The sequence below is a fragment of the Nerophis ophidion genome, linkage group LG03, assembly GCF_033978795.1.
Source record: "Nerophis ophidion isolate RoL-2023_Sa linkage group LG03, RoL_Noph_v1.0, whole genome shotgun sequence".
NCBI classification, from domain to species: domain Eukaryota; kingdom Metazoa; phylum Chordata; class Actinopteri; order Syngnathiformes; family Syngnathidae; genus Nerophis; species Nerophis ophidion.
In genome coordinates this window covers 77,508,304-77,531,325 of record NC_084613.1, presented here as the reverse complement: position 1 = coordinate 77,531,325, position 23,022 = coordinate 77,508,304, and the positions used below count along the sequence as shown (strand labels likewise).

General features: G+C 41.7%; 1 protein-coding gene across 1 annotated transcript in view; it reads right to left on the bottom strand.

The window, feature by feature from the left end:
- Positions 1–23,022, bottom strand: part of LOC133550073 (thrombospondin-type laminin G domain and EAR repeat-containing protein-like) — a 47,951-nt gene that overhangs the window by 10,070 nt on the left and 14,859 nt on the right. The window contains exons 3-10 of the mRNA XM_061896113.1: positions 20,211–20,527; positions 14,950–15,040; positions 14,687–14,846; positions 14,482–14,613; positions 13,128–13,198; positions 12,867–13,031; positions 10,597–10,801; positions 10,296–10,528 (exon numbers count right to left, since the gene is read on the bottom strand). Coding sequence (XP_061752097.1) covers positions 10,296–10,528; positions 10,597–10,801; positions 12,867–13,031; positions 13,128–13,198; positions 14,482–14,613; positions 14,687–14,846; positions 14,950–15,040; positions 20,211–20,527 — 1,374 coding nt within the window. The remainder of the gene's footprint in view (positions 1–10,295; positions 10,529–10,596; positions 10,802–12,866; positions 13,032–13,127; positions 13,199–14,481; positions 14,614–14,686; positions 14,847–14,949; positions 15,041–20,210; positions 20,528–23,022) is intronic.

The window sequence follows — 23,022 nt, the reverse complement described above, 5'->3', positions numbered from 1 at the left end:
ATAGTGCTACTTGCTGGATCTGCTTATCACTTAGCTCAGGGGTAGGGAACCTATGGCTCTAGAGCCAGATTTGGCTCTCAGATAAATCTGAGCTGACACTGCTTAACACGCTAAGTAATCAATCAATCAATTAATGTTTACTTATATAGCCCTAAATCACTAGTGTCTCAAAGGGCTGCACAAACCACCACGACATCCTCAGTAGGCCCACATAAGGGCAAGGAAAACTCACACCCAGTGGGACATCGGTGACAATAATGACCCAGTGGGACGTCGGTGACAATAATGACTATGAGAACCTTAGAGAGGAGGAAAGCAATGGATGTCGAGCGGGTCTAACATGATACTGTGAAAGTTCAATCCACAATGGATCCAACACAGTCGTGAGAGTCCAGTCCAAAGCGGATCCAACACAGCAGCGAGAGTCCCGTTCACAGCGGAGCCAGCAGGAAACCATCCCAAGCGGAGGCGGATAATGAATAATTCCGCTTGTAATCACAGTGTTAAAACTAACGTTCAAAATATAAAACATTCTCGTGCATTTTAATCCATCCATCCGTTTCTACCGCACCTGTTCAAGAAGTTGCGTTAATGGTAAAAAGTTATTAGTGTGGGGCCTGCCCTCCTGGGGGTTCTTCAGACCACCAAGCACCAACATGAGAGCCTGTTTCAGGGTTACGATATTGTTTTATTTTTCAATAAGTCTCTCAGTTGCTTTCCAGCAATTGTCTTTTTCTCTTTCGTTCTCGCTCACACTCTGGCTCCAGCCCCAAACCTGTCTCTCCTGGCTGCTGCTTATAACATAGCGACAGGTGATAACAAGGCCCAAGTCGGCCGACTACGCACCTGTCGCTGCAGGCCCGCAGGCCACACCCCCTCCACAGTTAGCTTCAGAATAACAATGTTATTACAGAGAATAACAGACTTATAATACCCTAGAAATGCTGGTTTTACTTAAAAATGCACGTGATCAGTTGTGTTCAGTGTAAAAAAAATATTATTATTAATGGCTCTTACGGAAATGCATTTTAAAATATTTGGCTTCTTGGCTCTCTCAGCCAAAAAGGTTCCCGACCCCTGACTTAGCTTCTAAAACTTGTAGCTCATCCTCCGTACATTCAGGGTTAAGAGTATAAGGTTATGGATCATAATTTGTCCCAAAGTACTCTTTGTTGGCACTCATGAAGTCTGTCATGATTAGAAGTGTTGTTTTTGAAGGAAAAAGCAAACCTGATGCATCTGTGAAATTAATACGCTGCTTGAAATGAGAAATGAGCATACGTTAATCCATCCATCCGTCCATCTTCTTCCGCTTATCCGAGGTCGGGTCGCGGGGGCAGCAGCCTAAGCAGGGAAGCCCAGACTTCCCTCTCCCCAGCCACTTCGTCTAGCTCTTCCCGGGGGATCCCAAGGCGTTCCCAGGCCAGCCGGGAGACATAGTCTTCCCAACGTGCCCTGGGTCTTCCCCGTGGCCTCCTACCGGTTGGACGTGCCCTAAACACCTCCCTAGGGAGGCGTTCGGGTGGCATCTGGCTCCTCTCGATGTGAAGGAGCAGCGGCTTTACTTTGAGTTCCTCCCGGATGGCAGAGCTTCTCACCCTATCTCTAAGGGAGAGCCCCGCCACACGGCGGAGGAAACTCATTTCGGCCGCTTGTACCCGAGATCTTATCCTTTCGGTCATGACCCAAAGCTCATGACCATAGGTGAGGATGGGAACGTAGATCGACCGGTAAATTGAGAGCTTTGCCTTCCGGCTCAGCTCCTTCTTCACCACAACAGATCGGTACAACGTCCGCATTACTGAAGACGCCGCACCGATCCGCCTGTCGATCTCACGATCCACTCTTCCCCCACTCGTGAACAAGACTCCTAGGTACTTGAACTCCTCCACTTGGGGCAGGGTCTCCTCCCCAACCCGGAGATGGCACTCCACCCTTTTCCGGGAGAGAACCATGGACTCGGATTTGGAGGTGCTGATTCTCATTCCGGCCGCATACGTTAATATGACATGTTATTACGACTGTGCCTGTTGCTACATTATATACTGTATATACTTACAGTATGTATTTAAAATGCTAAAGGAGGTTTTGGGATGTTTTTTAGAGCGTTATGTAGACAGAATAGAATGACTCCCAGTAGCTTCATTGTCAGCTGACTTTTCCTATCATTTTTTACGAGTTAGAAGTCATAAAAAAAAGAAAAACATATGTGTGCTTGTCTCACATAAGGATTATGAATAATAGGCAAAATTCCAAAAACAAAGTGGAGTTCCCCTTTAAACTATGGAATGGACCAAGTAAATGCTTTAAACATAAGTATATAGGGCTTGCCGAGTATAAAAAGATGCATGCCTATCCACTTTATTAACATATTTTTCCCTAAAAAATGTGTTGTGACTCCAAATAATGACCATTTTTGGGCATCTCATTCAGAGATCCAACACTTGGGTTAGAAAAAATAGTGCCTGAGGGTTTTTGAACAGAATTCAATCCAACTAATATATATGTAAGTCTTAATCCGCTTGAATAGTAAGACAAGAAGGCAAACAGCTCCAACAACCGCCATGAAACTAAATAAGTGCCGCGAGTGTGTGTTGACGCGTTCCGGGTGGGTTCAGGTGATTAATTAACCTGCTCGGGGGCTTTCTCGCTTATCCTGACATCCAGCTGCGGAATTCCCGTAAATCACGCGTCTCCTCATTGGACCGTCAATGTGTCAACACGTTCACCTCAGATACGGTCACAGCCTAATACGTATCACTCGCTATCAGCTACATGTCTGCACTATCACCCTCACAAATCGTGACAGGCCGTGCGGTCTATTTTTGGCAGCCGGGACACGCCTGTTCCTTTTTCTCGCACTCTGTCATTATATACCTTTTCATCTCGCCGTGTTGGCCTGTGTTTTACTTCCTGCATCCGAGGTCACTGACGGGACCCTTTTTTCACACTGCAACCTAGTGTTGTAACGTTACCAATATTTTGGTACCGGTACTAAAATTATTTTGATTCTTTTTGGTACTTTTCTAAATAAAGGGGACCACAAAAAAATTGCATTATTAGCTTTATGATTGGCAACACTAAATTGGCCCTAGTGTGTGAATGTGAGTGTGAATGTTGTCTATCTGTGTTGGCCATGTTCTGGGGTGGCGACTTGTCCAGTGTGTACTCCGCCTTACGCCCGAATGCAGCTGCGATAGGCTCCAGCACCCCACCGCAACACCGAAAGCGATAAGCAGTAAAAAATTGATGGATGGATGGATGGATGGCTTTATTTTAACAAAAAATCTTAGGGTACTTTAAACATATGTTTCTTATTGCAGTTAAGTCATCGAATAAAATAGTGAACATACAAGACAACTTTTCTTTTAGTAGTAAGTAAACAAACAAAGGCTCCAAATTAGTCTGCTAACATATGCAGTAACATATTGTGTCATTTATCATTCTATTATTTTGTCAAAATTATCAAGGACAAGTGGTAGAAAATGAATTATTAGTCTACTTGTTCATTTACTGTTAATATCAGCTTACTTTCTCTTTTAACATGTTCTGTCTACACTTCTGTGAAAATGTAATAATCACGTATTCTTCTGTGGTTTCATACTTTCCATTAGCATTGGATAATACTACAGATTTGGGTATCAATCTGATACCAAGTAGTTGCAGGATCATACATTGGTCATATTCAAAGTCCTTATGTGTCCAGGGACATATTTTATGAACATCCTTCCATCCATTTTGTACCGCTTATTCCCTTCGGGGTCGCTGGAGCCTATGTCAGCTACAATCGGGCGGAAGGCGGCGTACACCCTGGACAAGTCGCCACCTCATCACAGGGCAGACACAGACAGACAACATTCACACACTAGGGCCCATTTAGTGTTGTCAATCAACCTATCCCCAGTTGCAGGTCTAGTTTATAAACATAATATAACATCCATCCATTTCTACCGCTTATTCCCTTTCGGGGTCGCGGGGGGCGCTGGCGCCTATCTCAGCTACAATCGGGCGGAAGGCGGGGTACACCCTGGACAAGTCGCCACCTCATCACAGGGCCAACACAGATAGACAGACAACATTCACACTCACATTCACACACTAGGGCCAATTTAGTGTTGCCAATCAACCTATCCCCAGGTGCATGTCTTTGGAAGTGGGAGGAAGCCGGAGTACCCGGAGGGAACCCACACATTCACGGGGAGGACATGCAAACTCCACACAGAAAGATCCCGAGCCTGGATTTGAACCCAGGACTGCAGGACCTTCGTATTGTGAGGCAGACGCACTAACCCCTCTGCCACCATACATTTTTTAAAAATGAAAGATCTTGTGATGCTAAAAAAATAGACGTAATCATAATAGTATCGACGAGATACGTGCCTGTACTTGATATCATTACAGTGGATGTTAAGTGTAGATCCACTAATGGCGTTTGTTGACATTGTGATGCCAGGTGAGCTACGGTGTGTAGTGAAGCATGTTCTAGCTATTCCTCGTCCTGCAGGGATGATACTTGTAAGAAATGTACTTTAATTGTCGCCATGGATGTATGGAGACCAGGATTAGTGATTTTAGAAGTACCGACAGCGGAAGGACGTTAGCCGCTTCCTGAGGGTGTTTTAGTGTTATAACTTCACCTTTATCTTTAGTTTTTAAGCCAAAATGTTCTGTCTACACACTGTGTCTGCTTGTATGTACTCCGTGATTGTGTGCTACCGAGCATGCTCCTCTGCTCGTAAAATCAGTAATGTCATGGGGGGTGCAGGACCGGTACGTTTCAGAGGCGATATAATACCGAAAATGATTCATTAGTATCGCGGTACTATACTAATTCCGGTATACCATACAACCCTACTGCAACTGTATAAACCTCATCACAGGAAATTAAAGTCTGTCTGTCTATGTATATGTATATGTATATGTATATGTATATGTATATGAAGGCTAAGAGGACAATGCATGAGCTCATCAAACACTCCAACGAAATATTGTGAACAAAACAACCCTGTGAAGTCAAATGCCTTGGCCTCCACAAGTGGTTTTGGTTCAGTTTTTTTCTGTGAAGCCTCCACAGTAGCATGATGATAACCTAAGAAATCAATCAATCAATCATCCATCCATTTTCTACCGCTTATTCCCTTTTGGGGTCGCGGGGGGCGCTGGCGCCTATCTCAGCTACAGTCAATCAATGTTTATTTATATAGCCCTAAATCACAAATGTCTCAAAGGACTGTACAAACCACTACGACTACGACATCCTCGGAAGAACCCACATAAGGGCAAGGAAAACTCACACCCAGTGGGCAAGGATGACTATGAGAACCTTGGAGAGGACCTCATATGTGGGCAACCCCTCCCCCCCCTTCCTCTAGGGCAGTGGTTCTCAAATGGGGGTACGCATACCCCTGGGGTTACTTGAAGGTATGCCAAGGGATACGTGAGATTTTTAAAACATATTCTAAAAATAGCAACAATTAAAAAATCCTTTATAAATATATTTATTGAATAATACTTCAACAAAATATGAATATAAGTTCATAAACTGTGAAAAGAAATGCAACAATGCAATATTCAGTGTTGACAGTTCGATTTTTTGTGGACATGTTCCATAAATATTGATGTTAAAGATTTCTTTTTTTGTGAAGAAATCTTTACAGTTAAGTTGATGAATCCAGATGGATCTCTATTACAATCCCCAAAGAGGGCACTTTAAGTTGATGATTACTTCTATGTGAATAAATCTTTATTATTAATTGAATCACTTGTTTGTTTTTCAACAAGGTTTTAGTTATTTTTATATCTTTTTTTCGAAATAGTTCAAGAAAGACCACTACAAATGAGCAATATGTTGCACTGTTATACAATTTAGTGAATCAAAAACTGATGACATAGTGCTGTATTTTACTCCTTTATATATTTTTTTCAACCAAAAATGCTTTGCTTCTGATTAGGAGGTACTTGAATTACAGAAATGTTCACAGGGGGTACATCACTGAAAAAAGGTTGCGAACCACTGCTCTAGTGGACCGAAAGCAATGGATGTCGAGCGGGTCTAACATGATACTGTGAAAGTTCAATCCACACTGGCTCCAACACAGCCGCGAGAGTTCAGTTCAAAGCGGATCCAAGACAGCAGCGAGAGTCCCGTCCACAGGAAACCATCCCAAGAAATGGAACAACAGTTGGCAACAATCTGGCTGCTCAGTACATCATGGCTTAAAATAAAATGAAGAGGAACTGCCTTTGCAATTGACTTAAACAAATCTCACGAGACTTCAGCAGTGACTTAAGCTCAGTGAGCGTCTAAAGCAGAGGTGTCCAAATTTGGTCCTGGTGACCCTAAGGGTCTCAGTCATACAAATGTTAAAAATAACTCATACGTTAACATTTGTATTCAACTTTTAAAGTTAAAGTGCCAATGATTGTCACAAACACTAGGTATGGCGAAATCATTCTCTGCATTTGACCCATCACCCTTGTCACCCCCTGGGAGGTGAGGGGAGCAGTGAGCAGCAACGGTGGCCGCGCCAAGGTAATCATTTTTGGTGCTTTTAACCCCAATTCCAACCCTTGATGCGGATTTCCAAGCAGGGAGGTAATGGTTCACATTTTTTTAGTCTTTGGTATGACTCGGCCTGGGTTTGAACTAGGGCTGGGCGATATATCGATATAAACGATATGTGCGATATAGAAAATGACTATCGTAATATTCGAGTATACGTTCTCAAGCAGATGCTTTTAGCAGCGGGCATCACACTACAGGCGTTTCTCACTACTTCTCGTCTCTCCTTCTCACAGAGACGGAAAACAAGCCCGCCTTCTTACATACGTCACATACTGTTGCGCGTGTAGCCTGGCACGTGCACACATAGGGCCCTATGGGTGCTTGAGCCCCTGCCCTTTTTTGCCTCGTCTTAAAAAGTGCCCTCTGCCTGTGTGTGTGTGTGTGTGTTTTTTTCTGTAAACAACATTAATAAATTCCTGTCGGGATGTAAAAAAACAAAACAAAAAAACAACGGTACAAAGACTCCACGTTTTCTTGTAATACCGGGTTGTTTGAGCCTGCGCTTCCGCCACAGAGAGAGAGAGGGCGGGTGAGTGAGTAAGAGAGTGAGAGACAGAGAGAGGAGAGAGAGCCAACTGCGGCCTGACAGTGGAGCAACTTGAACCTGTGAGTTATGGTCTAGTCACCGTCCGCTTATTCAGCATCTAATATGGGTAATGTTTCATAAAAACGCTGTATTATTCTATTATTCAATGTGTCAGATTCTTTTTTTGCCGGACGTCGGAGCACAGCGCATCAATTGAGCACGGCACATCAATTCCGCACAGAGCAGAGTGGATCGTGCGGGACAGGAAGTAGTGTACAAAATACAAAATAAAACACCGGGTTAATTTTCAAAATAAAATGCACTGTGTTTACGGCAGATCCCATTTCTCTCACCGTAGAGGTTTAGATATAAATTTTGTATTGCGTTTCAGTTGTTTAGTCTGAGCATTAAGTGAGAAAGACCATAAGTTAAAACTTGATAGTGTTTTAATCAAGTTAAGGGAAGGACAGATTTTCACATTGAAGTTTTTTCCATTTGGGTATTTATTTATTTATTTTTTTTCGAAGTTCATGTTGCACTGTTCAATGTTCAATATTAAAGTGCTTATCTTTAACAGTAAATAGCCTAATGATAAACCAGTGTTTTGTTGCTTTACATGTCTTCCAAGCCTATGATAATTTGAATTAACTCATTATGACAATAATTTGTTGACACAAAAGAAATGGCAATCACTTTTACCTACAAAGGACACTCAGCTAAGTAGTTAGCTTCCTATTAGCAAATTTAATTTTACAATAATTTCCATATTGTGTAAAAGACAAAAAAAAAAAATTCCTTCCCTTTTCTGACTTTGAGCCCCTGCCCCTCTATAATCATGTGCACGTCCCTGCGTGTAGCGTCATACGCCCTCGCCGAGCAGAGAGGTAGCAACATGGCCAATGTTAGCTGAGGCAGGTCGTGCAAGCGTAGCGGTGCGAGTGACATTACAAGAGAGAGAAGGTGCGAAACTGATCACAAATGGAGGAAGAACAATTAATGCCCTAAAAAAAAAACAGCAGGGAGTCCATCATCTGGCGGTAGTTTGGCTTCAAGCGGGAAGATATTCAGCAGACAACAGCAAAGTATGCAGCAGAAGTGTTGCTACAAAAGGTAGCAGCACTACTAATTTGTTCTTTCATTTAAAAACTCACCAAGGAGAGAATGAAGAGTATTTAATAAATACAGTTTTGGTGAATTTACTTAGTTGTGATTTCCCTCTCTGCATGAAAGTTTAAAATGAGCATATATTAATGCAGTATAAGGAAACATGTTTTAATGTAGACACATAGAATCATCATACTACTGTGATTATATGCATCAGGTGTTCTTTCAAGGCTGAGGCAAAATATCCAGATATATATCGTATATCGCGATATGGCAGAAAAATAGAGATATTAATAAAAGCCAATATCGCCCAGCCCTAGTTTGAACTCACAACCGGCTTATTAGTGATTCCTATAGCCCAAAAAAAGTCTGCGGGCTATAGAGCGCTTTCCATTCGGGCTCCAGTACTCTGGAATGCCCTCCCGGTAACAGTTCGTGATGCCACCTCAGTAGAAGCATTTAAGTCTCACCTTAAAACTCATCTGTATACTCTAGCCTTTAAATAGACCTCCTTTTTAGACCAGTTGATCTGCCGCTTCTTTTCTTTCTCCTATGTCCCCCCCTCCCTCGTGGAGGGGGTCCGGTCCGATGACCATGGATGAAGTACTGGCTGTCCAGAGTCGAGACCCAGGATGGACCGCTCGTCTGGACCCAGGATGGACCGCTCGCCTGTATCATGTTAGACCCGCTCGACATCCATTGCTTTCGGTCCTCTAGAGGGGGGGGAGGGGGGGGGGGGGGGGGGGGGGGTTGCCCACATCTGAGGTCCTCTCCAAGGTTTCTCATAGTCAGCATTGTCACTGGCGTCCCACTGGATGTGAATTCTCCCTGCCCACTGGGTGTGAGTTTTCCTTGCCCTTTTGTGGGTTCTTCCGAGGATGTTGTAGTCGTAATGATTTGTGCAGTCCTTTGAGACATTTGTGATTTGGGGCTATATAAATAAACATTGATTGATTGATTGATTGATTGACAACCTACCAATCTCAGGGCAGACACTCTATCCACTCGACCAGTGAGTAGGTATCTCAGAGTTTAGGGATGCCTAAAATTTTAGCCTCTAAGGGCCAAAGTGAAAATGCGCCAATGGTTTGTGGGACAAACAGAGATTTTTACAACGCAACAGCACCACGAGTGAGGAATTTAGTGTCATAAGGCCATATATAAATATAAGGTAGAAGAGATTGTCACACAGCCGTGTGTCTAATTCAGTTAACATGAAACTCCATCCATCCATTTTCTACCGCTTATTCCCTTTTGGGGTCGCGGGGGGCGCTGGCGCCTATCTCAGCTACAATCGGGCGGAAGGCGGGGTACACCCTGGACAAGTCGCCACCTCATCGCAGGGCCAACACAGATAGACAGACAACATTCACACTCACATTCACACACTAGGGCCAATTTAGTGTTGCCAATCAAGGGACGGCGTGGCGCAGCGGGGAGAGTGGCCGTGCGCAACCCGAGCGTCCCTGGTTCAATTCCCACCTAGTACCAACCTCGTCACGTCCGTTGTGTCCTGAGCAAGACACTTCACCCTTGCTCCTGATGGGTGCTAGTTGGTGCCTTGCATGGCAGCTCCCTCCATCAGTGTGTGAATGTGTGTGTGAATGGGTAAATGTGGAAGTAGTGTCAAAGCACTTTGAGTACCTTGAAGGTAGAAAAGCGCTATACAAGTACAACCCATTTATCATTTATAACCTATCCCCAGGTGCATGTCTTTGGAGGTGGGAGGAAGCCCGAGTACCCGGAGGGAACCCACGCATTCACGGGGAGAACATGCAATCTCCACACAGAAAGATTCCGAGCCTGGATTTGAACCCAGGACTGCAGGACCTTAGTTAACATGAAACTCTGCATCAAAAAAGTACCATCCATCAATCTATCTTATATGTACATTTTTAACCTCAAAAAGTAAATTTCCTGCATATTTAAGAATCACAAAAACCCTGCAAGATGTCAAAGTTAACACTTTGAATTGAGCTTTCATCAATTCTTCATTCAAAGTTTTGCCGGACTTTAGAAAAACACTTTTCATGAAAAGTTAGGACTCCCTAAATCCTGTACCTTTAAGGCTGCTCTGTATATGTACAGTATGCTGTGTACCTTAATGGTCTGGAAGACCTGAAAGTTTCCATCCACCCAAACGTAGATGACGGAGTCCACAGATGTGGTCACTCCATCGAAAGCGTTTGCCACCACCAGGAAATGGTACGGTCCAACGATAAAGAACTCCCAGTCGTAGGCCCCTGAGGTCCTCAGCTTCTGATGAACTTCAAAGGACTTGGTGGGCCTGTTCCACTTGTACACCACGCTGTCTATGGTGTGGTTGTTATCACCTACAGAAGACATGGTCACACACTTTACCAGAAGTTGGATGACCACTGCTGATGGGTTTTTTTTGTACCAATTCTGTGATTGGCTACTGCCAGGTAGGTTTGTCGATGGATTTTAAAGGCCTCCCAGTCCCGTGCGCAGTTGGTCTGCAGGGTCTGGAACTGCACAAATTGCTTTTTTCTTCTGTTCCACTTGTAAATAACAGAAACGTCTGGGCTGTCTGATTCTCTGCTAATGTCGTTGCCTGCCCCGGAGTTGGACACCACCAGAAAGATCTAGAACAGAGTGACACGTTTTTAAAAAGCCAGTTTTTGAATGATTTTTTTTTGCAATATGCCATTGGAATTAGTAAGAAGGGGACTTTTTTTGATTTACCGTATTTGTTCGGTCTTTATGTTTTACTCTTTTACAGTTTGGCAGGTCTTGTCCTCTTATAGTCAGCTGTGTCTTATTAATCTAAATACATTTTATTTAGCATGTTTTAAAATGTTTATTTTATACAGAATGACATGATTCAAGGGGTAAATTTTCCTGTCCACAGTCGTGTGAGAGTGTTTCCGTGAGAGCCCTATTATATTTTTTTTAACACCGAATACAACTAAATGCGTGCATTTTTAAGTAAGACCAACATGTTTAGAGTATTATAAGTCTCTTATTCGTTTTAATAACATTGCTATTCGGAAGCTAGCCAATAATAAATAAAATACTTACCATTAATGCGACTTCTTGAACAGGATGGATAGATAAAAATGCACGAGAATGTTTTTACATTTTGAACGTTGTTTTTAAAACTGTGATTACCAGCGGAATTAATCATTACTTATCGTGTTAAGTAATGATTAAGAAATGCGGTTACCAATCCTGCGGTTTGGTAACTGCAGGATTAGGTCTCTGCTTTTTGCAGATGATGTGGTCCTGATGGCTTCATCTGACCGGGATCTTCAGCTCTCGCTGGATCGGTTCGCAGCCGAGTGTGAAGCGACCGGAATGAGAATCCCTCCAAGTCCGAGTCCTTGGTTCTCGCCCGGAAAAGGGTGGAATGCCATCTCCGGGTTGGGGAGGAGACCCTGCCCCAAGTGGAGGAGTTCAAGTACCTAGGAGTCTTGTTCACGAGTGGCGGAAGAGTGGATCGTGAGATCGACAGGCGGATCGGTGCGGCGTCTTCAGTAATGCGGACGTTGTACCGATCCGTTGTGGTGAAGAAGGAGCTGAGCCGGAAGGCAAAGCTCTCAATTTACCGGTCGATATACGTTCCCATCCTCACCTATGGTCATGAGCTTTGGGTCATGACCGAAAGGATAAGATCACGGGTACAAGCGGTCGAAATGAGTTTCCTCCGCCGTGTGGCGGGGCTCTCCCTTAGAGATAGGGTGAGAAGCTCTGCCATCCGGGAGGAACTCAAAGTAAAGCCGCTGCTCCTCCACATCGAGAGGAGCCAGATGAGGTGGTTCGGGCATCTGGTCAGGATGCCACCCGAACGCCTCCCTAGGGAGGTGTTTAGGGCACGTCCAACCGGTAGGAGGCCACGGGGAAGACCCAGGACACGTTGGGAAGACTATGTCTCCCAGCTGGCCTGGGAACGCCTCGGGATCCCCCGGGAAGAGCTAGACGAAGTGGCTGGGGAGAGGGAAGTCTGGGTTTCCCTGCTTAGGCTGTTGCCCCCGCGACCCGACCTCGGATAAGCGGAAGATGATGGATGGATGGATGGATTATCGTGTTAAGCAATGTCAACTATGATTTTTCTGACCCAGATGCAGTCATCAAGAGAGCCACATCTGGCTCTAGAGCCGTACGGTCCCTACCTCTAAAGCAAGTCAGCACTTTTTAGTTTTTTGTGTGGTAGGGTTCCTGTCACCATTCTCAATGTCGCTAAGTGCCAGTAAACAAAATACAGACCCCCTCAGTCCATAGCAGAGGTGTCTTTCAACTAGTTGTAAGTCCATGTATTATCCCCAAAGTCATGAAAATATTTTATGAAGGTTAAAAAGTGACTTAGTGCTGCTTTAATCTCATATTGTACTTAGAATGCATTGATTTCAACTATGTTACATATTGAGAACAAGGAACAAATACATGTATTAGAAGTTGTTATGAAGTGGAAAAGGCTAGGATTGAATAAGCTTTATTTCTTCATACTCCTTTTCGGACATGTTGAAATGAGAAATGTGTAATATGTAATGTAACATGCTGACATTGTATACATGTTCAAAATAAACAGAAACAAAAATAAGTTAGGAAATTGAGGAATTAAGTCAACTTCACCCCTTCTGGTATAGTATCAGAATGTTGACACAGGCGGGATGATACCTGGGTTCTAATTCCAGATCTTCTGTCACATACCTTCTTGCCCATGTTGAAATGTCTCCATGCCAACGCTCCATAGGTGCTGATGTTCTGATACAGCTGGAAACCTTTCTGTTGCGTCCACTGGTACACGGCGGAACCAAAGGCTGTGGAGCGGTGAGCCATGGCAGCCATCAGGCCCACGCCTGGTACCTGGAATACCTGCGTTTGAGGGGGGGCAAAAAAGGTTCTAAATGTTTGATTGGTCCCTCCCATGTATTTTCTGGACTGAATCCTTCGAATAAGAAAGGGGTTTACCTCTATGTCGTGTGTCTCTGAGCTGGTGGCGAGAACCTGATTTTCCACAACGTAGTCCAGTCGTTTAGGAGCTGAGCAGATCGAGAAGTTTAATGGTTGATTTGAACTGAGCCAGTCCCAGTAGGTCAGGAGTCACCAACGCGGTGCCCGCGGGCGCCAGGTAGCCTTTGAGGACCAGATGAGTCGCCCGCTGGCCTGTTCTAAAAATAGCTCAAATAGCAGCACTTACCAGTGAGCTGCCTCTATTTTCTAAATTGTATTTATTTACTAGCAAGCTGGTCTCGCTTTGCTCGACATTTTTAATTCTAAGAGAGACAAAACAAATAGAATTTGAAAATCCAAGAAAATATTTTAAAGACTTGGTCTTCACTTGTTTGAATAAATTAATTTGTTTTTTTTTACTTTGCTTCTTATAACATTCAGAAAGACAATTTTAGAGAAGAAATACAACCTTAAAAATGATTTTAGGATTTTTAAACACATATACCTTTTTGCCTTTTAAATTCCTTCCTCTTCTTTCCTGACAATTTAAATCAATTTTCAAGTATTTTTTTAATTTTTTTATTGTAAAGAATAATAGATACATTTTAATTTAATTCTTCATTTTAGCTTCTGTTTATTCGACAAAGAATATTTGTGAAATATTTCTTCAAAATTATTATGATTAAAATTAAAAAATATATATTCTGGCAAATCTAGAAAATCTGGAGAATCAAATTTAAATCTTATTTCAAAGTCTTTTGAATTTCTTTTAAAATTTCTGTTCTGGAAAATCTAGAAGAAATAATGATTTGTCTTTGTTAGAAATATAGCTTGGTCCAATTTGTTATATATTCTAACTAAGTGCAGATTGGATTTTAACCTATTTAAAACACATCATCAAAATTTTAAAATTAATCTTAATCAGGAAAATTTACTGATGATGTTCCATAAATTATTTTTTTAATTTTTTGAAAAAGATTCGAATTAGCTAGTTTTTCTCTTCATTTTTTTCGGTTGGATTTTGAATTTTAAAGAGTCGAAATATGAAGATAAACTATGTTTCAAAATTTAATTTTCCTTTTTTCCGTGTTTTCTCCTCTTTTAAACGGTTCAATTAAGTGTTTTTTTTTTCATTATTTATTCTCTACAAAAAAACCTTCCGTAAAAGGAAAAAAAATGTACGACGAAATGACGGACAGAAATACCCATTTTATATATATATATTAAAGGTAAATTGGGCAAAGTGGCTATTTCTGGCAATTTATTTAAGTGTGTATCAAACTGGTAGCCCTTCGCATTAATCAGTACCCGAGAAGTAGCTCTTTGTTTCAAAAACGTTGGTGACCCCTGCAGTAGGTTAATGACGTCTCACCCTCGAGCACGACGATCCACGAAGTACCATCACAAACGTAAAGACCTTTCTTGAGCGAACTAAACCACATTTGGCCTTGAAGCAGCTCGGAGCATGGCTGCTGTAAGCCCACAGACACCCTGGCCTCGGTTTCTGGGAGTTGACAAGGATTTAAGAGATGTAAAGTTGAGGGAGCATCGTAATAAAAACGATGTATAGACAGTACCAGTGGGAGTCATGTGACCACCAGGCTCCCTCCGAGTGGCGTTGACATCTGACAGGAGCATCACCGGCACAGACAGAGCTGCCAGTTGAGGATGGGAAGACGGGCATATCTGACGGGTGGCATCTGATCCCGGAACCAGAACCAACTGTCGCAAAAGGCCCTGCACAAAGGGCCAGATCGCACTTTTGCAAGTTCAACTGGACCAAATTGTATCGCGTGGCCAACAAAAAGTGTACGCACAAAGAGAAAATGCTGAGACTCACTGAAAACAAGCCTTTCCATCTGCCTCGACTGCCGATGTGGACTAAGGAACCTTGGAAGTTGAGGTCTGAGGGGAAGGGCTTGGAGAAATGGCTGCTTGCCAAAAAAAGACAAGATTTTCACAAGAGTTATTGTTGAAGTCAGGAGCAAATCTATGATGACAGTCAATTAAAGGGGCCCTGTTATGCAAAACCAAGTTTGTTTACCTATTGGTAGCAGATTTTGTGTATTTGGGATTTGCATAAATCCCGAAAATGTAAAAATCAAACCTTGAAAGCATTGCAAAAATATTAGTAAAATACAGGAAAAACACGCGCTCTCCTAAAAACTTAATCAAATTAAAATAAAGAGGTTCACGGCAAAAAGAGTACTTAAAGAATATGATTTTTTTTTCATTGCAACACTAAATTTACACTAGTGAATGTTGTCTGTTTATCTGTGTTGGCCCTGCGGTGAGGTGGTGACTTGTCCAGGGTGTACACCACCTTCTGCTCGAATGCAGCTGGTATAGGCTCCAGCACCCCCCGCGACCCCAAACGGGACAAGCAGTAGAAAATGGACGGAGGGATGGGCTTTATAAAAAATGTTATTGCTTTATTTATTTCCCTATGATACTGTACTGAGTCTTTGATTTATTTTGTACAAGTTTTGGTTGATTTTGGCGGCGCCAGTGGTCCAAAAAGGTAGTGTTTTGCAAGAAGACGACCACATCCATCCATCCATTTCTACCGCTTGTCCCTTTTGGGGTGGCGGGGGGTTGCTGGAGCCTATCTCAGTTCCATTCGCATTATTGCTTTATTTATTTCCCTATGATACTGTACTGAGTCTTATTTTGTACAATTTTCCATTCCGTCTATTATTTGTGCACTTTAATTTTAGAAGTTGTTCGTGATTTATTATGTCAATTGATTGACCACAGCTGTGACTACTTAAATGCACCACTTCCTGTTAAAAAATTGCATACTGACGAAGACATTTTTGAAACCAGTCTGTGTTTGTGTTAGAATAATTATGTATAAATTATCACACAGCTCTTATGCTTAATGGCTGTTGCTATAGTAACTATCAATTAAGCTGAAGTTGTACTTTTCTATCTGTGCTAAGGGACAACTTGCAATCCAGGATTGCGAGTCGTCTCGTATCAGTGTTTATGCCCAGACCCGACCTGCTGACTTCCAAGTGCGAACATCGAGTGCCTTAACGCAAACAAAGCAGAGACAGGGCGATATCACGAATGTCAGCACATTTCCATTTAATGAATAATCATATATTGTGTCTAATTGGGGCTGCTGAAATTACCCCACTTCCTTCAGAAGCAGCCTCAGTGATGTAACCAGGGACCTCCCGAATAAATAGTGGAGGACGTGGGCTGTACCTTAGAGCGTAGGTTGGAACTGTAACTAAGTGTACAGCCCAATATGTCTCTCCTCATTGAGCAAAATTTAACTCTGTCTCTGCATGATTCCTTGCTTCTTGTCTGTTTAATAGATGTCATTAGTGTTTGAACCTGACAGTTTAGTAGCGCCTGCGCAGTTTGTATTAAAATTATTACAAGGACACGAGTGTTGCTGGCCTTACTTTTTCTTAAATATATTTATAGAAACCGGACGTTTGGAATTTGCTCTGTCCTGTGAGGTTTTCTGACCTGTGATGGCGCGAATCCGCCATTGTAGACTGCGCTTTAGTCAATAAGCTCCTTATTTTTCTCTATCCGCTTATTGTGGGGAAGACTGGCTCGTACACGCACATGCATCCTCCGCTGTTGCCATTTCTAATACAAAGTAGCGTATGGTTCAAACTTAGCGGCTTGAAAACGGTTTGTAAAAAATAATCTATGCAAAATATTAACCAAAGAACCACCATTGCATGTTATGTAGACCACAAGGAAGTGTTTTAAACGTTGAAAAAAAATCACAATATGACCCCTTTAAAACTACAAATCAACGGTGGAATTTCTTTTCTTGCCATATTGAACCTTTTTACATCTCCAACGATCAATTACATACACATAATTGTATTAAATTTAAAGTAAACTTATTAATCATTACATATTGTCATTGTTTGGAGCCTCAAAGGCCGCCGTAGTTAACCCAAAATGACACGAGGGGTAACAACACGATTTTAGACAACAAAAATACTGTACTTACTAATGTGTTTCAAAATGACAAGTGCAAAGTTGATTTATGTGATAAAATTACCAATTAAACTTCATTCAAATAACGAAATGACTCTAATGATCAACAGAGAAGCGGCGGGCAGCGACACGACGACACTACTACCGCAGTGCATTCTGGGACTTGGAGTATTTTGAGTACGTGCCTTTTCTGATACTAACAGTACAGTTTAGTTTTTAGTTGTTTTTTTCTGGTGTAGGGTTTTATTCAATTTCTTAACCTACAGTGAGTATAAAACTTAACATAACAAAATGCTAGGACATAAATGGTAAAACAGGAAAAGGATGATGACTTTACAGCTACTTAACATCAACTTTGCTATAAGAGTGGAATGAAATGAATTCACATTAAAATGTTACTTCCTTCATCCTCATTCTTTACATAATTAAAAACTAGCTCAAATTGTAACGGATGATTTCTTTTTCTTCCTTTTTTTTTTGGGGGCAAAGTTGATATCCCTCACACATTTCTGTTTGCGTGTTTAAATACATTGTCTTCAAGTACCGGCGGGGGAAATTAATGCAAACAGAGGTGGGTAGAGTAGCCAGAAATTGTACTCAAGTAAGATTACTGTTACTTTAGATATTTATTACTCAAGTAAAAGTAAGGAGTAGTCACCCAAATATTTACTTGAGCAAAAGTAAAAAGTAATTTGTGAAAAAACTACTCAAGTACTGAGTAACTGATGAGTAACCTGTTGACGGCAACAAGTAATGCACAAAAACATAAACATAGCAATGAACAAACTCAGAGCCGGGAATATCTCTTAAGCAACTAAAACAATAATATATATTAAATAATATATATTTGGTTTTAAACCGTATTGAAAAAAAATTTGAAAATGAAATTTACCTTTGCAACCTCATTATACTATTGGCTAAGTTTTATATTCATAAATGTAAGTTTCTCAATACCCGACCTGTTTTTTGTGCCTTTAAAAAAGATTTAGAACTAACTCTACATTAAAACACTCTAACAACCAAAAAGCTGTGAAAACGATGATGCTGTGTTCCAAATTTAAGTTATTTACTGAGATTGAGTGAGCCTATGGCTTTGCACTTTTCTTATTTTATATATGCATATATTTTTTGCATTCTATTTTAGTTACTTTGAATTTACAACCCCCTGGCGCTGTTTTGTACGTTTTTTATACTGTTTTTGTAGTAACTTTGTTTATTATTTTCAACTGTTTGTAAATGTTAAAATTTATTCTTAAAGGTTTATAAAAAAATGAAAAAAAAAGTGTGCAGTTAATCTTGTGACCACCTGGCTCTGTTTGATTGGTGAAACGGAGTCAAAGGTCACCAGTGACTGCATTTGATTGGTGAAACGGAGTCAAACGTCACCAGTGACTGCATTTGATTGGTGAAACGGAGTCAAACGTCACCAGTAACTGCATTTGATTGGTGAAATGCAGGCATGTGATAGATCCTACTTTGAAGGTCTGTCTGACAAAACCAAAACAAACAAAGCGTGCATTAACAGATCGATAAAAATCAGTAGCGAGTAGCAAGCTGAATGTAGATAAATGGAGCGGAGTAAATATACTCTTCTCTATAAATATACTCAAGTAAAAGTAAAAGTATGTTGCATTAAAACTACTCTTAGAAGTACAACTTATCCCAAATGTTACTTGAGTAGATGTAACGGAGTAAATGTAGCGCGTTACTCCCCACAACTAAGCATTAAGATCATTATTAATACAACCCATAATGCTAATATTAAATTGAAGAGTGTTTGAGCACTTCTGCACAAGCCAGAGGGTCTTTCCACTTTGAGACATTTATCAAATAATGCCGGGTTACTGTGGTGATATTCCTGCAGGGTGCTAGATATTTGAAGCAGGGCTGATGTACTGTGCTGAGTGATGTATCCCACAGGGCAGTGGTTCTCAAATGGGGGTACGCGTACCCCTGGGGGTACTTGGAGGTATGCCAAGGGGTACGTGAGATTTTATAAAAATAACAACAATTCAAAAATCCTTTATAAATATATTTATTGAATAATACTTCAACAAAATATGAATGTAAGTTCATAAACTGCGAAAAGAAATGCAACAATGCAATATTCAGTGTTGACAGCTAGATTTTTTGTGGACATGTTCCATAAATATTGATGTTAAAGATTAATTTTTTTGTGAAGAAATGTTTAGAATTAAGTTGATGAATCCAGATGGATCTCTATTACAATCCCCAAAGAGGGCGCTTTAAGTTGATGATTACTTCTATGTGTAGAAATCTTTATTTATAATTGAATCACTTGTTTATTTTTCAACAAGTTTTTAGTTATTTGTATATCTTTTTCTCCAAATAGTTCAAGAAAGACCACAACAAATGAGCAATATTTTTGCGCTGTTGTACAATTTAATAAATCAGAAACTGATGACATAGTGCTGTATTTTACTTCTTTATCTCTTTTTTGCAACCAAAAATGCTTTGCTCTGATTAGGGGGTACTTGAATTGAAAAAATGTTCACAGGGGGTACATCACTGAAAAAAGGTTGAGAACCACTTCCACAGGGCACACGCATTGAAGCAGACGAAACAGAAAGGTTAACAATGTCAGGCTTGTCCCTGACAGTTTTGGTCGATGTCTTAGTTTTTCCTCTGCATTTGTCTTTAGTTCCTGTCAGCACTCTTATTTTGGTTCTGTTTCCTGTTTGTCTCCCTGAGTGCTGTGTAACCCTCAGCTGTGGCTGATTGGCACCTGGCCACACCTGGGATCAATCAGCCAGCCATTATTTAAGACCTGTATTTCTCCTCCAGTCAGGGCTGGATTATTGAGTGTCAATGTCATTTTCTACTTGTCATTCCTACTGGTGGTGTGATTGCAGCATAGCGGTAAGCTATATTTGGTAGATGTTTGTAGCTTACTGTTTTTTGTTCCCTGCTTCCGATTTGTTTGTTCATAGCCCTTAGTTTGTTAAATCCACCCACGTGTGTGCTTTTGTTTGTACCCTTTGTTTGTTCCAGTTCTAGTATTTTAAATTAAACTATGTTTTCCTGCAAAATGCCTCCCTCCTTCTCTGCATCTTGGGGTTCGACACAAAATAACTCTGACACTCAAAAACAAACGAAGAAAAAGCTTACAATTCCCGTGGCAAGCCGCAGTCCACGGTGAGCCTGACTTGTCCATCGCAAATGGTCACAACCAGAGTGTGCCACCGGTTATCAGCCAGGCGGGGGCCCCGGGACACAGACTGCTCTATCACCCCTCGTTGACCTTTAAAGTGCAGGTAAAGTCGGTTCCTTGAGAGCCGCAGTCCTAAGACGAGACGCCGACGTTCTTCTCTGGTGACGTCCGTATCAGCTTTCTTTTGCAAAATGTTTCCCTTTTCGTTCTCCTTCTCTTCGGGTCCTTGCTCTGCTCTCTTCGGCTCTACTAAGGAAAAGATGTACTCGCTTTTCTGCAGGGTGAATGGAGAAATGCGTTATTTTTAATGTGCATCGAATATGAAGTCGCTAACACAAGGTCTATATATTAACGCCAAAATGTGAAAGCAAAACTTAACTTAATGCGTGATTTTCAATTCAAGCGTAAAAAGAAGTCAATCACAGTAAAGCCAAAAGACACCAATTATAAATTTGTAAGTCACTGAATACACTCCTTTTTTAAATTGTCCATCCATTCATCCATCTTCTTCCGTTTATCCGAGGTGGGGTCGCGGGGACAACAGCCTAAGCAGGGAAACCCAGACTTCCCTCTCCCCAGCCACTTCGTCTAGCTCTTCCCGGGGGATCCCGAGGCGTTCCCAGGCCAGCCGGGAGACATAGTCTTCCCAACGTGTCCTGGGTCTTCCCCGTGGCCTCCTACCGGTTGGACGTGCCCTAAACACCTCCATAGGGAGGCGTTCGGGTGGCATCCTGACCAGATGCCCGAACCACCTCATCTGGCTCCTCTCGATGTGAAGGAGCAGCGGCTTTACTTTTGAGTTCCTCCCGGATGACAGAGCTTCTCACCCTATCTCTAAGGGAGAGCCCCGCCACACGGCGGAGGAAACTCATTTCGGCGTGATCTTATCCTTTCAGCCTGACCCAAAGCTCATGACCATAGGTGAGGATGGGAACGTAGGTCGACCGGTAAATTGGGAGCTTTGCCTTCCGGCTCAGCTCCTTCTTCACCATAACGGATCCGTACAACGTCCGCATTACTGAAGACGCCGCACCGATCCGCCTGTCGATCTCACGATCCACTCTTCCCTCACTCGTGAACAAGACTCCGAGGTACTTGAACTCCTCCACTTGGGGCAGGGTCTCCTCCCCAACCCGGAGATGGCATTCCACCCTTTTCCGGGCGAGAACCATGGACTCGGACTTGGAAGTGCTGATTCTCATTCCGGTCGCTTCTTCCTCCAAACACGACGAGCTAAGTTTATACCAAAAATTTCTATTTTGGTTTCATCTGACCACATGACATTCTCCCAATCCTCTGCTGTATCATCCATGTATCCATTTTGGTATAAACTCAACTCGTCGTGTTTGGAGGAAGAAGAATACTGAGTTGCATCCCAAGAACACCACACCTACTGTGAAGCATGGGGGTGGAAACATCATGCTTTGGGGCTGTTTTTCTGCTAAGGGGACAGGACGATTGATCCGTGTTAAGGAAAGAATGAATGGGGCCATGTATCGTGAGATTTGGAGCCAAAACCTCCTTCCATCAGTGAAAGCTTTGAATGGTTGACCAAATACTTATTTTCCACCGTAATTTACAAATACATTCTTTAAAATTCCTACAATGTGAATTCCTGGATTTTTTTTTCCACATTCTGTCTCTCACAGTTGAAGTGTACCTATGATGAAAATTACAGACCTCTGTCATCATTTTAAGTGGGAGAACTTGCACAATCGCTGGCTGACTAAATACTTTTTTGCCACTCTGTAGAAGGATACGACTTTTATTTCTATAATACAATTATGGCGACTGAGCTGTACAATTCTGTTTACTTAGATGTGTTTCATTATAAAATCCACAGTTGCTGCAATTACAGTGAAATACTGTAAAATGGAAAATTGGTAACACTGTTCCCAGCAGGCGCAAGACATTGAAACAACACTGAGAACTTGTCGAATTAAGTCAAACCTAAGGTTGGAACAACATGCTTTTTGACTTGGTTTATTCAATGTTGTCTCAATTTTCAAACACAAGTATTTTGCTACATTGGTAGGAAGTCAATTTTAACAAAAAACATATAAGTGTAATAAACTTTGTATCAATGTCATGTGCTTGCTGGGTTACTTCTACAGTACAATTCTGGTGACTTTTCCATAAAATCTAAAGCCGTTGTTTTGACAGTCCTTTACTCTAAATTGAAAAATGGTAAAACTTTTAGTTTTTTACAGTAAAATTCTGGTGATTCGGCTGCCAGTTTTTTATCGTAAGCTCGACAGTAATTTTACTGCAAATGGAAAAGCGGTACTTTTATCATTACAGTAAAATTCTGTGGACTGAGCTGCCAATTACTTTGTACTGTAAAATCTACGATAGTTGTTTTTACAGTGCATTGTTGTAAATGGAAAAACATTTTACTTTTACTTTTAACATAAAATTTTGGCGACCCAACGGGTCTCACAGGTTTTTTTCTTAACCTTTAGAGCCTGGATGTCAAAGTCCGGGCCCGCCGGCCACATTTGGCTCATGAATGAATTATCTGTGGCCCTCGGGATTATATTTGATTGGAATTAGAACCAGAGATGTCCGATAATATCAGACTGCCGATATTGTCGGCAGATAAATACTTTAAAATGTAATATTGGAAATTATCGGTTTCTAAATGTAAAATTTATGTCATTTTATAACGCCGCTGTACGGAGTGGTACACGGACGTAGGGAGATAATAAACCTTAAAGGCACTGCCTTTGCATGCTGGCTCAATCACATAATATCTACGGCTTTTCACAC